The sequence below is a fragment of the Lagopus muta genome, chromosome 9, assembly GCF_023343835.1.
Source record: "Lagopus muta isolate bLagMut1 chromosome 9, bLagMut1 primary, whole genome shotgun sequence".
NCBI lineage: Eukaryota > Metazoa > Chordata > Aves > Galliformes > Phasianidae > Lagopus > Lagopus muta.
Window position 1 is genome coordinate 6,631,426 of NC_064441.1, and position 15,946 is coordinate 6,647,371.

A 15,946-nucleotide genomic window follows, 5' to 3' on the forward strand; every position below is an offset into this window, starting at 1 on the left:
TACCAATAAACCCATAACAAGGAACTTTTCATTATGGCAGATAAAAGAAAGAAAAAAGATACTTAGTCTGATGCAGCTTAAGAATTAGTAGGGAACATACATTGTGAACAGAATACTAAGAAGCAAGTTGGCCACATCCAGTGACAGCTACCATGCTGTTGCCCTGTCCAACCTTCAAACACATTTCCTCCTTATTAATTCAGAGCTTGCCTTTGTGGTGTATGACATAAGTGCTGGTAAATGCAGGATTTTGTTAAGAAGATTGTATAATCTTAATGAGAAAATGTAACCTAGTTGCTTAGTATTTCACTTGGAGGAACTAAATCTAACATGTCAAAGATGAGTGATGATGATGATTGTCTCAGAAACTGCTGATAGCTAACTGCAGCAAGTTTGACAGGATGAAATCTTTAGGGTAAGGCAGTGTCTGTTGCATCTGCAAAGGTTATCCTTTAAATGAGATAGACAAGATCTATGGAGGACAAAGTATGGAAAACACATGCTTTGATAAAAGCGCTAATGTGATTTCTTTTACAAACAGATTAAGAACTCTGTCAAGACAGATGAGCCTGGTTTTGGGGAACTGACAACTTTGGCATTCCACATATAAGCAGGATAGAGCAGGCAGTGAATGAAAACACTACATTTCTGTGTAAACTAGCCAAAATAAGAACTTTAGGTCACTTATTTGCATTATTAATTACTAGGTCAGCATTTCATGACTTGAAGGGATTGCAAGTTTGAAGAAAGAACAGCTTATGATAAAGCAAAACAAAACATGAAATATGCTAAAGCATCAGATAGGAATTTTATATTCTGCCTGTCCTACAAGTTGGCTGGTTCAACTTAACACTTTTTTTATTTTGAAATACTGTCCATTTTACAAAATACTACAGAGATGCAAATGATTGAATCTAAACCAAGGGATAAATGCTATTTTTTGCTCTTTCAGTTATTTTAGTGTAAGATAAACAGGAAATAGACATATAAATTAGAGATTTTACATACTAAATTTGTAATTGCTTTTCCAGAGAGCAGCAGCACTTAGATTCTGGAACAGTCTACTTCATTTACACACATCTAAGTTAAACATAATTATTACTAATAATTATTATTATATGTACTATTAGACTGAAGAAAAAGTGTTTGGGGGCTCTTAAAGATGAGAAGGACGATGCTTGTGAAAACATGTTGTCTGTCTAAGGCTGATGATATTGTGCAACAGATCTTTTCCATTAAAGTTATGCATATTGTACAGAAAGAAGGCATTATGCATTGAAATTCATGTTAATGCTTTCCAAGGGGGAAAAATCCTGTTTGCAATGTAAAAAAGGCAGCGAAGAAAAGACAACTTTTTCTCTAACAACACAGAAATGAGCCTCTTTCTGTTTTCTGCAAAAAGTAGTGCATGATCTCAGGAAAGGCATTTGGCAATTTGGTACCTCATTTTTTCATTTTCAAATGGGGCCATTAACTTTCATTAATTTCCAGATTTTCTGTCTGACGGAAAGCTTTTCAAGTGCAGGCATAAAAATAGCTGTGGAAGAAGAAAAGTTGTTTTTAACTAGAAGTGAATCCACTGAACAACTCTCTCCCCTGTCAGTAGCATTAGCTGAATTTGAAAACTTTTGGATAAGAAATAAAATGCAGGAAAGAAGAGGAATGTGCAATGCATATATAAATGTATGTTCGTACACATTTATGCATACATACATACTTAATACCATACAACTTTCAGTAATTTCTACAAAGTCCTGTTCAGGGTTACCCTATGAGAGTGGAACTGGGCAAATCTACAAACATGCAGCCCTGAGACCTCTGTTTTGGAGTTCATTTTCCAGCAGGAAAAAGTTCTTTGAACACATTGCTCCCTCTCTCATGGAGGTAAACTACTAAACAATGTTGGCCTCATGTATTGCTTATCATTTCCCAATGTTGTGTATTTCTGATTCACCAAGAGGCCTTGAAAAAAGTTATATTTCAGGGATAAACAACAACTACAAGTTCAAATTTTAGAACTGGAAGAAGGGAAGGAAGATGCTGCTGTAAATTGTAGTTTGAGGCCTTTTGGACAGGAAGGTCACAGTTCCCTGCAGTATTAAACTGAATGTTTGAAGATGATGAAATAGTTAGGCTGGTTTGTAACATTAATTTGGAAGCTGTGTGAAGATTCAGCTGTATAAGGATTTTAACTGATGATCCTGAACATATCCCTTAAATATTTCGTCCAGCATGTGAGTAGTTAGCCAATGGGACAATTCCTACTTGCCTCTTCAATGTTACTAAATCTACCAAATGTCTCTTACCTGTACTGCAGGTGCTACTTCTAGTTCTGATGTTGAATCAGTGTCGAAAGCGCTCTTGACATTAGTCAGCTCAGACTGCGATCTATTTTCTGTGGACCTAGAAATAACACATTTACAGACTTACCACTGTACGCTGATACACTGCCTTATGTATTTCAGGCTTACAGCCCATGCTGGCCAATTAGTTTATTTCTTTTTGCTGAGCTGTTGAACTTGGAGATATCAAAGGTGCCTGGAGCCTCCTGAGTGTTCCTGCTATTCAGTTGTTCAGTCCCATGCAGACAATAGTTAATGCAACAGAATCAGGCCTAATTTACCAGTAAAGTACTGAGCATATATGAGCATGAACCCAGTCTAGTGCAACGGAGATGATGTCTCTATGGCTTCATAGCAAAGCAAAATGAGGTTTGGTAATGGCGCAAGACTGCAACTGCAGTCTTTGTCTAACAGTTAACCACTGCTTTACAAGACTTCAGCCTCGCTTATGTGCTCTTTTTTTTTTTTTTTTTCTTTTGTGCCACTATATCATAATATTCTTACTTAGAAAACAAATGAAAGCAAAATTTGTACCATAAAAGCTCTTTTGATTGAGCTCTAGATGATGATGATGATGTTCGTTCTGCAGAAGGATGGACCTTGCAGTTCCTGTCTCCAGGAAAATTGACATCATCCCATTTCTCAATCTGTGTCTGAATATCAACTGAAAGATAAGAAAAGAAGAAATGAATCTTTCAAAGAAACTGCTGTTTCTTAAATTAATTTTCCTCTGTTAAGTAAATGTTCAGAAGAAATTGTGAAGCTGCACCACCAAGTATTGTTTTAATTAAGGTCCAATATACAAAATGCTGTGCACCTTTCTTGCAGATATTCTCAAAAAATATTTGGAATTTGCATCATTTGCTAAACAATGATTTTTAAGGCTGTGTTTTAGTTTCAGCTGAGGTGGAATTGTTTTCTTTAGAGGGTCTGGCATGGTGTTACAGCATTCACAGTCAGAATGTCAGTGGAAATCTTGACTTAAAATCGGTGATTTGTGTGTCAGAACTGATTAAATTCTAGTTAGGAATATTTAATGTGTTTGTATTGTATTCGGATTGTAGAAATAGAACTTCTAGTGACTACCACTTACAAGTGACTGTGCAGGAAGCCAATAGGATTCAGTGATGTTTGCGAAAATGAGATGTTTAACTCCTGTTTGAAGATAAAGTTCTGTAAAAGAATCTCTGTGCTGATGAATGGAACATTTCCTACCTTGGTATAAATTACATTTACCTTGCAAATTTCTCAATTGCAATGCAAGTAATTTAGTTTGTATGGAACTAAATTAAGTTCACCTTTTCCAAAGCTCATCAGTAGATCACACTTGGCAGGATATTGAGTTGTTTGGGTTTTTTGTCCAAATGTATAGCTCTTTTATCAAGAATGGAACTTTTTTCTTTAGTATGCATGATGAAACAGTATTAAAAAAAGACTGTGTAATTATTTGTAGCACTTGCAGTTCTGAAAAGGACACTCAGTGCAGCCTGTCTCTAATGTGGGTTCTTTTCTCATGATATCCCTCTACATTTTTTTGCTTTTACTGATCCTGTCTAAATTCTTTCTTGGAAACTCAGATCTTGTTTGCAAATTTACTGACAGCTTTTCAGGTGTATCAAAAAAGGCAAAATTTACACAAAGTTAAGCAATACACTCCCTGTTAAAGTGCAGTGCAACAAAAAGTCTCAGCTTGCTCACTATTTTGTGCTAAGAAATAAACCTGTGCTAAGCAAGGCTGTGTAATACTGATATAATAGCTACACTCTTACCTAAATCTAGTGAAGACTTGTCTGAAACTCTGACAGTCTGAACTTTGTGTTCAGTATCCACACTGATAAGGTCAGAATTGTCTGTCTTCTTTCTCTGGGCTGAAGTTTTTAAGCCTTCACCTCTTGATGGATTCTCTGATTTCTTTGCTTTGTTTTGGGTTTGTAAGGCAGGTTCACTAAGATCCAAGAGATCCAGACCTGTTGATAATACTTAGAGACAAAATGTTAGAATTCAGTGTTGTTTTAATTCAAATAACTCGCATTTGTTTTGTTGTTGTTGTTTTTTCTTAGTTGGAACATAATTTAATGTATTAGACTATAGTAGATGTATCTTTCCAGGCTAAGGCTATCAACTAGCAAATTCAATTATAACTAGTGATTTCAGGTGCTTAACTGGGTGAAGTTTAAAGAAAAAAACTGATTTGCAAGAAAGGCTTTCACTCTGAGAGTCTTAAGATTGTAGCCTAAGACCACATTTCCTTCTGTTTTGAAGGTTGCTTGTACAATTGAACATTTAGATTAAATTTAGTTTAATGCTATGACTTATCGTGTACTGATAAAAGTTGCTTAGTGCACTACTGTTGTGTCACATGCCAGTAAGGAAAAAAAAGGAAGAGTGGACAACTTTCTCTACCATTTAATTGAGAGATTTCCTTTTCAAAGATGCTGAATTATGCTTATTTTCATTAAACAACTACTTTAAATAACTTAAAAAACATATTTCTGAAAAAACTGAACCCATCTTTCTTGTTCTGGAAGGCAACTCACCTTAGTTTCTTAGAACTAAGCATGATCAATTGAGCCATTGATTTGTGGCACTAAAGAATATGTCTTGGTAATGGAACTCTGTAGGTAATGTTGGTGGTTGGCCTTGGTGATCTTGGAAGTCTTTTCCAACCCAAATGATTCTATGATTATTTGATTCTGTAAGGTTAAAAATGTTTCAACTTTGCACTCTCAGTGTTTCTGGACAAAACTTAAAAACTAGAGAAGCGAGTTCATGTTAGTTCACTGTGAGTCTGTCTTCTTTTAGATTCTTCAAAAAATCACAGTATAAACTGTGTTTTGTGTCATTTAAAGGAATTACGATCAAATTCTATCATAAATATTAGAAAATATTGCTGGACAAAACAAATATGAAGTTTGTGAAGTTAATGAATCTTTTTAAGATAGGAAAGGAACCAGAGAAAACAAGAGCTGTGTTTGATTCATCCAGGTGTTAAAGTTCGGCAAAAACCAATAGATGCCACTATTTTCCAAAGGCTACATCTGCTAGAGATGCAAAATACATACGAAAGTTGAGAAAGAAGAAGTTGTGCAAGAAAAGTTGCTAACAGAGCTAGCTCTGGCACTGAGAGTATGATCCTAATAGAAAGAGAGCTGTGGATCTAAATCATGGCTGGCAAAGGATCTGAGATTCTGAAAGTTAAGGGTTTTGCTGTACTGAAAGAAGGCTATTGCACAGAGGACTGTAATGTAATATTTTCCACCTGGAAACAATCTCTGTTGCCTGAAATTTGACCAACTTCTCTTGTCAAAAAAAAAAAAAGAAGTTTGTGGTTATTAACTGTATCTACTGTCATTGCTGTGTGTCCTTTTCAGGATGAATATTGCATATAATAATAAAATACATTGCTTTAGCTTATAAAGATTGTATCTGTATGTAAGCCAGTCTTCAGTCCGAGTTTTATATTTATGAGTTATTTGAAGAGTAACAGCTGAAATTCTTTAGCATGTAAAGAACAGGAAAACTTCATTATCAGTTTGTAGGGGAGGTGTTTTTGGCACATGAATTAGCGTTGTCTCTTGTAGTGCTTTAGCTATGTTCTTAGGAAATTACCAAATTTCATCAGTCTTCATAGAATAGAAAACTGTTATTAAGTACATCTGATACTCAGGGCAGATAGAGGATTTGATGCAGAAATAGGCTATTTAGTTTTACAATAAACAACAGTCTTAAACAACCTGAAACATTTATATTCATCTCTGTAATATCTTTAGCTGCCAAAAAGTAAATAATATTTACAAGGGTTCATTCAATTCTGTGTTCCAATTTTGTTATTAGAACTCATATACTGCTTTAGACATATAACAATATCATTAGATGTGAAGATAATCACTGTCAATCAGTCATTTAGACATTTTAATAATTTGCGTGTATATACGCTTTAATTAAATGGCTTCTAACAAGGCAAGACATTGTATAAGACAGCAGTAGAACATAGTAATCTATTGATTTTATGCTATCGGTCAGTCAGCTCAAATGCTTTGAATAGAAGGTGACCAACTTCTAAAAGCACTTCCACAGGGTGCTACATTTCTCTCAATTCACACGTCTTTCAGGATTCACTCCGTATTATCTGCTTTAATATCTCAGCACAACACAAAGCAGAAAAGAAATTAGTGAAATCCTTTCATTACTAAAGTTTCCCAACTTAGCCTAGATAAGCTGTTTTGCTGTCTTTCCCTTTTCTCAGACATCCCATCCAAGCCTTGGTTAAAGCACATGTTTCTAAAGAATGGGTTTGGATAAAACTAAATTAACTGTGGCTTACCTGTAGGTTAAATTTTTGCAAAAACAAAGTTTGAGGATTTGTTGAATAGATTTACACTTCCAGTTGAAGTTGCCTTTAATTCAAACTCAGAGATCTGCTGGAGTAAATGTGACTTGGATCACACCAGATTTGACCTCAAAAGTAATGATCAACGTTTTTTCAAATAGATCAATCAATTATAATCAGTATGTAATTTTGTGCAAATGGTAACAAATCTTTTTAAGTGACTTAATGAAATCACTTGACAAAATGCACAATAATTAAAACAAATTTTTAATCTCTATTCAGGGATAGTACAGAAATTTGTTTACCTGCAGTATTTGAAGTTACAGGCCTTGCAACAGCTTCTGGTTTAGTTTCACAGAGAAAGTCATCAATGGAGGGACTCAGAAGGGGTCTGCTTTCTTGTTGCTCGTTCACTAGCTAGCAACAAAAAAACTCAGGGTCACAAAGTGTTGTGTTGGGTTGCACAGTTAAAGAAATGAAACATTTTTGTAGAAAATAGTGCTATATTTTGGATTGTTAGTGAGTAAGAGATTGAAATTAGGAGATGCACAAATAGCTCCAAACTTAACAAAGTTATATTCCAGTTTTATTATACTCCATGGGAATTACTTCATACTCTTGCTTGTAAGGCATTCAAGGTGTGATGTAACTTCCTTCAAACCAATCAGTGAAGTTGGCCTTCTCTATCAGAAGGAGACTAAGCAGGGATCTTTTAATATTTGGAAGCAGTCTTTTTTTTAGCATGCCTCTCCACAGAATTTCCACAACACCATTCCATCCAGAAAATATGCATTAGCCCATTAAACAGTAAGTTGCTGAGACAGAAAACACTTCTCTGCAATACAAGGACATATGAATGACAGTGGATGGTCCCTGGTGAGTTTATGAACTTCCTGCATGAGTTTTGACTGTATGAAGACTCATAATACAGTTTGTATTTATGAGTAGTTTTCCTTTTTTATTGTAATTGTGGTTGTGCATTGGTTTTCTACTACATAAAAGAAATCTCCATATTACAGGCTTTTCATGTATGAAGTATTTTAAAAGATAAGCAGAATGGTCTCATAAATAAAAATCTCCTCTCTACTATCATGCTCTGAAAGATCAAGCCCAACGGTGAGCTGGACAGACAACTGATGGTGTGCCCTGCATTGATTTCATCTTAATAATATGAACAGTTTTCTCTGTGTCTGTTACTTTCATCCTGAGCTCTTTCAGCCTTACTGTAATCCTCTCTCCTCCATTCCTGTCTGTTTTTCCTCTTTCTGCTGTTGAGTTATCCAGCTGTTCCCTTATGCATATTTGAACTTTTGAATTGAGGATGCTAATATGTAGCAAAACTGGCAGAACAAGGCATTCCTTTATCCTCATTTCATGTTTATTAATTACTACTATTTAGCTACCATAGTAATGGTATTGCCACTAAAGTTACTATGGCAAAACAGCTTAGGTTCACTGTCATTAGTTACTTGATTTTTATATTCCAGTGTTGCAAGGAAATACTTTTTACTTCAAAAGCCCATAATTTTGATAGATCAAACTTCTAAGCTGGTACCTAAAGCTGGCTGGCTGCATAATATGTGCGCTCATTTATCTGCCTGGAATCTTACGGTTTTGTACTGAAATATCAATTTAAATGACTAACATGGAAGACAGATAAATGATTGCTTGCCCAACTGTGTGTAGCAGAATGTGGAAATGTGGGCATTTAGTTAAGAAATCTGGCAGTGGTACTGTCTCAAACTCTACTTCTGCATGCTAAACCGAGACTGCAGCTGCACCTTATAAGGGGAATTAATCAGTTGTTTTATAACTATCTGCATTGAACACTCACTGTGTCAGACGTTATTTGCTTAATTTGGTAAATCTCAAGCTTGATTGGAAATTGCTTTTATACCAGCTGAACCACTTTGATTTCCATTAAAGGTGGCTCTGCTTTGTCCATGTTATCTCTAGCTGTATACATTTACCTAGTATTTAAGTAATTAAGTATTTAAGACTTAAGATCTTAGACTTAGGATGTCTCTATAGATGCATTTTTGTCTGTGCTTTGGTGATCTATTGGTGGAAAAAAACAAGAGTGGGTGCCTAGGTAATACTTGACCAAACTAGTTTCAGTATTTTAAAGGTTTATGGTCAACTCCATATTAGCTCAATTTGTAAAATTTGCTCAAATAATTCTATATTTTCATTCTAGGCAGTAGCATCAGTAACAACTGTTGTACTTTTGCAGTAAATTGCATATTCTGGTGAGCATAGTGTCCAGCAGAAAGATTGTCAAAGCATCTGAATCATCTGTGTCTTTATTTTGTGATAAGCTACCAACTTAAAGGAAAGTCTGACATTGCTTGGAGGGGGACAGGAAGGATTACAGAAGAGTGACAGTATACCAGTAGTAATAACTGTAAATGTAAAAACTTCTATGAAGTACTCTTTCCATATATGTACAGGTATATCAGTAGGGCACATCATCATGTACAATTTAGATGCTTATCTTTACCATTAAGTTCCATGGAAATTTTCTTAGTAGGAAAGAATGAGGAAAGGAAGAAATAAATAGGGATTATGAGAACGAAGACAGCCAGGATCACTCACTGGTGACACTAGTGAAACTCTGAAGTCCAACTGCAGAGGCAATTCAATGCCCAAACCTGTTGGCAGAGCTGAGAATAAACTGTGGGAAGAGCAACAGTAATTCTGAGAATCACAATAATGAAAGAGAAGGTGAATAAAATAAAACCAATCTCAGGTTCTCATGAGTTTGACTGATGTGTGAAGTAGCAGATGTCTATCATTTATTCTTTTTTTTTTTTTTTTTTCAAAGCTGGTTAGCACATTTCTTAATTATGTTGTTTTCATAAAAAAAGACCAGCTCAGCCACAGGACCTCATTAGTACGATACCAGAATTATTGTTCAAAGTCCCTTGATAAAATTTTTCCATCAAATTGAAGGATTTAGGGCGACATCTACTTTTTCATAATCAGCTTCGCCAGCAGACATTGAGATTTAATTTTCACAAAGTTGTGTCTTCTTTGTGATGTATTTGCAGCATTTTCATTTAATCTGAAAAAAATAGGTTCTCTGACTCTCGCTACATGAATATGCACACTAAATTCATCAGAGATGGGCCGCAGATTATCAGAGGGATAAAGAAAGCATTTTACAGTGAGACTAAAAGCAGCTGACTGGCGTAGCCTAACAAAATGAGGACTGTGTAGGAATACAATTTTTCTTCCTGTATACATAAAGGATATAGATAGATAGATAGATAGACAGATATACAAGGGGCTGGATGACCTTGGAGGAGGAAAGCTATTTCAACTCTAAAAAGGCTGGCACAAGAATGAAGAGATCTAAGTTGGCCATGAAGAGATTTGTTCTAGAAATTAAAAGAATCTAAGTATCACAGCAGTGAAGTGTATGAACAGTATTTTTTTAGAGGGTGAGACAGAAAACCTAGCTTTTCCAGCAAGCTTCATACATGGCTGCTTATGATGTGATTGCTTATAAGAAGTTGAGTATGACCCAGAGGATCTCCAAGTCTTGTCTCTTGTGCTCTCATAACTAAGGACTGGAAGTTATAGGAATGCATTATTAAAAAGATTGTTCCTGTGAAATACAGTGTGCTTTCAACTGAAGTATTGAGGTTGAAACATGAAAGCAAATACAGGATCAAGTATACTAATTCTTGGTATATACAAGCTACATATGTATGGCAATACAACACATTAGAAAACTATGTTTTCGATGTGAAAGAGGTGTTTTGTGATGGATCAGACCTCAGGAAGTTAAATACTGCCATGAGCTGATATTTTTGCTGTAGATAAGTGGGCAGAGAGACAGGTTTCTGACATTACTGTGTATGCAATGCCTCTTGGTAAGTCCTCGGTCTCACACATCGAATTTCATTTTGCTACCTCATATATTGTACCAAATTTATCCCTGTTTTCACTCTACTCAACTTATTAGAGTTATATCAGGCATGAATTTGGAGTAGTGCTATAAAACATTCACGAGATGAAAGTTATTATCTATATTAAAGTAATAATTTATGGTTCTCAAGCACCTTTCAGGGTGAGTATCAAAGAATGCTTTAAAACATTCATGAATCAAATCTGGCAGTGCCATGGAGCCAAGAAGTATTATCTCTACTTTGCAGGCAAGAGAAGCAAAGGCAGTGAAGGAAGCTGACCGGCTGTGGTGCTGGGAGCAGGAGCAGTCTGTTGGTGCTGCACAGCAGTGATGCGTGTGGTGTTTGTCCAGGCACCAAGCTGGGGAGACTCAGCCTGTGAAATTAGTGATTTCTGAGCACTCATTTAGCAACTCAGTACCATAAATTCTCATCTTGTCTCTGAGAATTTTTCTTTACAAAATCTATTCTAATGAAAAGCATGCCTTTAGCTGAAGCATATGTAAAATTTGTGAAGGATGATATTCCTAACGATTTGAAGAATCTCAACCACAGTATCAAATGCTGCTCCTAAATTCAGACAGTTGTACATTCTGGCACTGCCAGCACCACAGAAAAACCCGCCTTTTTTCCCCTCAGTGCTGCCATTGAACCTTCGTGTTCCAAAAAGCAATCTGTGAACTGTGGTGCTTTGGGAGGGACATTAGGAGAGCCAGAAGCATCATTTGATGGCTAATATCAGCCTCATTCCTTACATGTGTTCACAGCGAGGGTTGTTTTGCACAGAACTGAGCTGAGACACAGAGGCCTTCTCAGAAGGCAGTCGGTGCTGCACCAGGGGCTGCAGACGCAACATTTCACCTCAGCAGCCGGGAGCGCTGAGGGGAATCCGCAGACCTCCATTTTCTGTGCCCTGCCACCTCATCCCCAGATGTCTGTATTCCCCCATCAGGACAGTTTATTTCTCACGGCTGCCTGCACTGGTGGATTTTTGCCTTCCTCGGTGCTCGGGTGTGGTTGGTGCTCTTTGTGCTCTCCCTAGAGCGGCTGTGAGGAAAGGAAGCGGCGGTGTGTGATGGTCCGTCTCTGTGCGTTCCTCAGTGGTGAGAGGTATGTATCGGTCTGATGGGCAGGGATAAAGCAGCTGGATTGGGATCAAAAGGCTCTAGAAAGTCTTGGGTGGGTTATAAGACGTGTGCTGAGGGAAGGTACTGCTCCAGGAGAGGGGAGGTGGCAGCCCCACTGAAAAGGCCTGTAGCCATGAGGGGACCTTTCTTCTCTCTAGCAAATATGCAGCCTGGTCTCAGCTTTCACCAATCACTTGTCCAACTCCTCCTCTGCCCTATATTCATCCCTTAGCTGTTCTGTGCTGTATTTTCTCCCCTTGTAAAGGAGCACCGTGCTTGGAAAGTTTAATTCTCAGAGGTGCTGCTTTGTGGGCATGTGTGGGCACAGCCTGCATCCAGCTGCTGCTATGGTGACAGCTTGGTCTCCTGTGAAAACTTATTTATTTTCTGTCCCTGGGTCCTCTGGTGTGTGGCCTTAATGCAGGTGCCTCTCATGGTGCTAATGGTGGTGGTGGTGTAATACATTCTGCAGGAGAAAAGGTGAAACGGTGTACGGTACAGCAGCTGTGGAGGCTTTGGTTTTGTTTCGCTCTCAGTTTACAGTTTATGTTGTGGAAACAAATTTATGACGTTCCTAGACAGTAGCCTGATTTTACAAAAAAAAAAAAAAAAAAAAGATAATTTTAAAAAGAAAGCAAAGAAAAAGATAAAAAGCTGGGTTTGGGAGGAAGTGGGTCTGTGCCATGCAATGGGGCTGTGAAAGGTTGTAAGGTTTTCACAGAGGAGCTGAGCACACTGGTACTCGGGGCCAGCTGCGGGAACCAGCTCCGTGTCTCCTGTTAATTCACAGCTGATGTTCAGCTGTGCAGCCTGCCCTGCTTGTGGTTGCAGGTGCTCTGCCTGCTCTCACTTCCTGGAGCACTCTGCGTGCACCACACCGAGGGTTGGAATGTGCTCAGTCTGTCAGTAAGGTATTATGGTCATGATGTTTTCAAATCCTCTCTTTCTGTGTTTCTGTTGTTTGTCTGTTTGCAATATGCCATAAATGCTGTTTTGTTTGTTTGTTTCTTTTTTTTTCTTCCTTAGTATTAATAGAGGATAACATAATGACAGTCTTTAAGATAAATGATTTAGGAGCTAAATAGTGGGGTTCCAGCCAGGCAGAGACAACTAATTAACACCTATGTTTTGAGCACATGGTGAACTAGTTCTCTTAAATTAAATGCCTACATTCCCTCCATGTTCAACAGGGAGAGATAGATGACTTGAAAAGCAACTCCAGAGGGAGCACTGTCTGCCTAATTTAGGCCCTCCCTCAGGGGGCTCTGGAGGGCTCTTGGCTTTCCTGCCCATTCTGTATGGAGCTTAATTTAGTAGGACTGTTTCAACAGGCACCTAAAACTGAGCTCTAATTACCTACACAGGTTACTTGAATGGGATTTTACCAATTTTGTCACTCGAATTGCTCAAGGAATAAATTTAGGAAGCCCCAAACTACAGCTGGGTCCCTGTGCAGTTCAGCAGTAGATCTGATAGCAAGCATTGGTGGCTTTTGCCATTCCTCTGCCCACTCAGTGTCCTGGGGAGTGTGGTTGAGCTGTGGAATGGACCAGTGGAATGATCTGACTTAAAAATCTCAGGGGATTGTAATGAATGGTCAGAATATGAGAAAGCAGGAATCTTTTAATTTGGAATTTCTATAGGAGAAGTTGTGTTTTGGAACTTTAATCTGAGAGAAACTTGTCTGTTACTTGAGTGAGAGTAGGTAGACAAGTGAACTAGATGTAGTAGATTTAGTGCTATACTGTTGTTTTAAGTTTTAACCTAACCAGAGGCATTAGCAGACTTCAATCACTAATAATTAAATTTCTATTATATATTTATATATATATAGCAACGATTTCTTGATAATGCTCATGAAAGTTCTCTTTATGTATTTAGCACACCATGATCTTTAGTGGTGATCACTAAGTTAAGGGGAAGCAAGCTATTTCTGTGGATTCATTTCCATTATCTAGATATTTCTAAGTATTGGTGAGCTGAAACCAGTTCTAGAATTTGAGGTGGTTGTTTACTGAAGCATAAATTGAAGTTCTGTATCTATGGATCTAATGATCTTGGCAGGAAAAGTAGTGGGATTCCTCCCCTTTTTCTCAGAGGAAGGCTTGAAAAAGACATCCTGTCAAAACCAGTAGTCTCATGTTAGAAGTTGAAATTGCATAAACTGTACTTTTCTTCCCCCACTTTTCTAGCGTGTCCGTAAGTATTTCACAGGGAAAAATTACACCACTCCCAGCCACAGTTTTATTCACAATCATACAGTAAGTGTGATAAGTACTTGACTTCTTGCATTATCCTTGTGCCAGGGTCATTCTAATCTTTTCTCTGTCACTCTAGTGTGAATTTATGTCCCAGCAAAACTGACATTGCAGTCAAATATTTGGTTTTCACAGGAACAGATCAATATACATGGCATACAGCGTAACTGACTTCTGCCTAACATGAATTGTGGGTAGCTCTAAAATGGAAACAAGCTCATTTTGCCCTCCTGCAAATAGCAGTTTGATGTTGTTGTCTCTCTGAAGACTAGTGTTGTTTGGCAGGTGATAACTGGTACTCTGTTGCTAAGTAGTAGGAAGTGTGTATGCTGGCCTATGAATCAGAGGTGACAATATCCCACCTGAAATCACAGAAGCCCAGCTACTCCCTGGGGCTTAATGCCCCAGACTGACCCAGAGCTTGCGTGAAGGCTGAGAAGCTGTGGGAGGACTACTATAGACACCATATTGGATATTTAAATTCACAGGAAAGCAGTGTTGTTTAAAGCTCATATCTAAATTGATATCTAAATCAATAAATGATAACATGTTTATGTTGCATCTTCAGAAACAGCAGTTGCACTGATTGGTGAGAACTGCTGCCATGATTGCTGTGTCACAGTAACATTCCATCTGTGTTTGTCAGTGCTGACCTAGACAGATTATGCTGTGTAGCTGCAGTGTAGGACTAAATATCTCACAATTCCCCGTCTCTTTCCCTCTGATCTTTGTCTGGATAAGAAAACTAAAAGGGAGCACTTGCCAAATTTGGGAATTGTATCTTGCTCCTGTTTTTTTGGCCTCACTCCAGCAAGCCACTTACACATGTCCTACTAAGCTCAAGGTTAAGCATGCACTTTACTGCTTTGGTGGATTGGAGCCATGGTGGAAAGGGATAAAAGATGGTGTTTTCATGTTTTGATTGTGACTGACAGTTTGGCCTTTCCTACTCATATAAAAATGTTAATTACTATAAGTCTGTTGCATTAAAAATAACATTCTCTGTGTACTTTAAAGGTAAGGGAAGTTGTTTGCTGAAAGAGCTGCATCTCCTTTTCCTGAGTGTTTAAGATTTTGCGTACCCTCACTTATGCACTGTTTATGTGTTGTCACCATGTGATTTATAGTTTGGCCTCACCCCTTTCCAATAATACTTCAGTTCTTCCCAGTGGAGAGCCACTCTACAGGTGTGGTCAAAGACAAAATTAACTAATTGTCACAAATGCTTAGAGACTCTTCAAATAACACAGATGCTAAAAAAAAAAAAAAAAACAAATTGTGAAATATTCCTTTACAATGATTTCTGTTGATACTAGCTTATGGTAATATCTAGTCTGTACTCCTAAAATGACCTGCTGGTTAACTGAGGGATTAACAGATTGGACTTTTCAGCTGAGTAAATGAAACTCATCCAGAATGGGCAGGCTATGGAATCCCAAAGCATTCTGTTGAGAAAGCCCCAGATAGATCTATTCTGAGGGGGACATGAAGAGGCACAGAAGTGCCATGACAGTCCCTACAGAGGGCAAATAGGATCTATCAGTGTGAGCTACTTCTTCCTGTGTCACTTACTGGGATTTCTTTGTGTGACAACTCCAGCTAAAGAAGCGGTCTGACTTTGTGAGTGCTTTTTAAAGAAATGACAAACTAGAGAAGTCCTGTTTCATTCATAATGCAGGTATGATGTGCCCTTGCAGCATTCTTGAGACAACGACTGCTTACAAAATAGTAGGAAATTATGTAATGTTCTTTTCCTTAGCTGAAAGAGAAGATAACTGCTAGCGTATTGAACTGAGCTGTGTGTGCTAATTCTCTGTGAATCACCAGTGATCTACAGATAAATTTGGGAGCTTTTGTGGATTATGTTCAGCTCTGTGTACTGTTTTGAGTAGGAAACATCATCAAATGTCAGGTTAGGTGAAAGATGTACACCTGCTTTTTTAAGACTAGATTTTCATGACATTAGCAACTTGGAGAG

The 15,946-nt window shown here is 37.7% G+C and overlaps 1 protein-coding gene across 4 annotated transcripts in view; it reads right to left on the reverse strand.

Moving 5' to 3' along the window:
- The window catches only part of PEX5L (peroxisomal biogenesis factor 5 like), a 92,406-nt gene that overhangs the window by 15,440 nt on the left and 61,020 nt on the right, over positions 1–15,946 (reverse strand). For 3 of the 4 annotated variants that reach the window (XM_048955022.1, XM_048955020.1, XM_048955019.1), the window contains 4 exons: positions 6,978–7,089; positions 4,112–4,321; positions 2,877–3,006; positions 2,307–2,403 (listed from right to left, as the gene is read on the reverse strand). In XM_048955022.1, coding sequence (XP_048810979.1) covers positions 2,307–2,403; positions 2,877–3,006; positions 4,112–4,321; positions 6,978–7,089 — 549 coding nt within the window. The remainder of the gene's footprint in view (positions 1–2,306; positions 2,404–2,876; positions 3,007–4,111; positions 4,322–6,977; positions 7,090–15,946) is intronic. The other variant, XM_048955023.1, reaches the window with a different exon arrangement.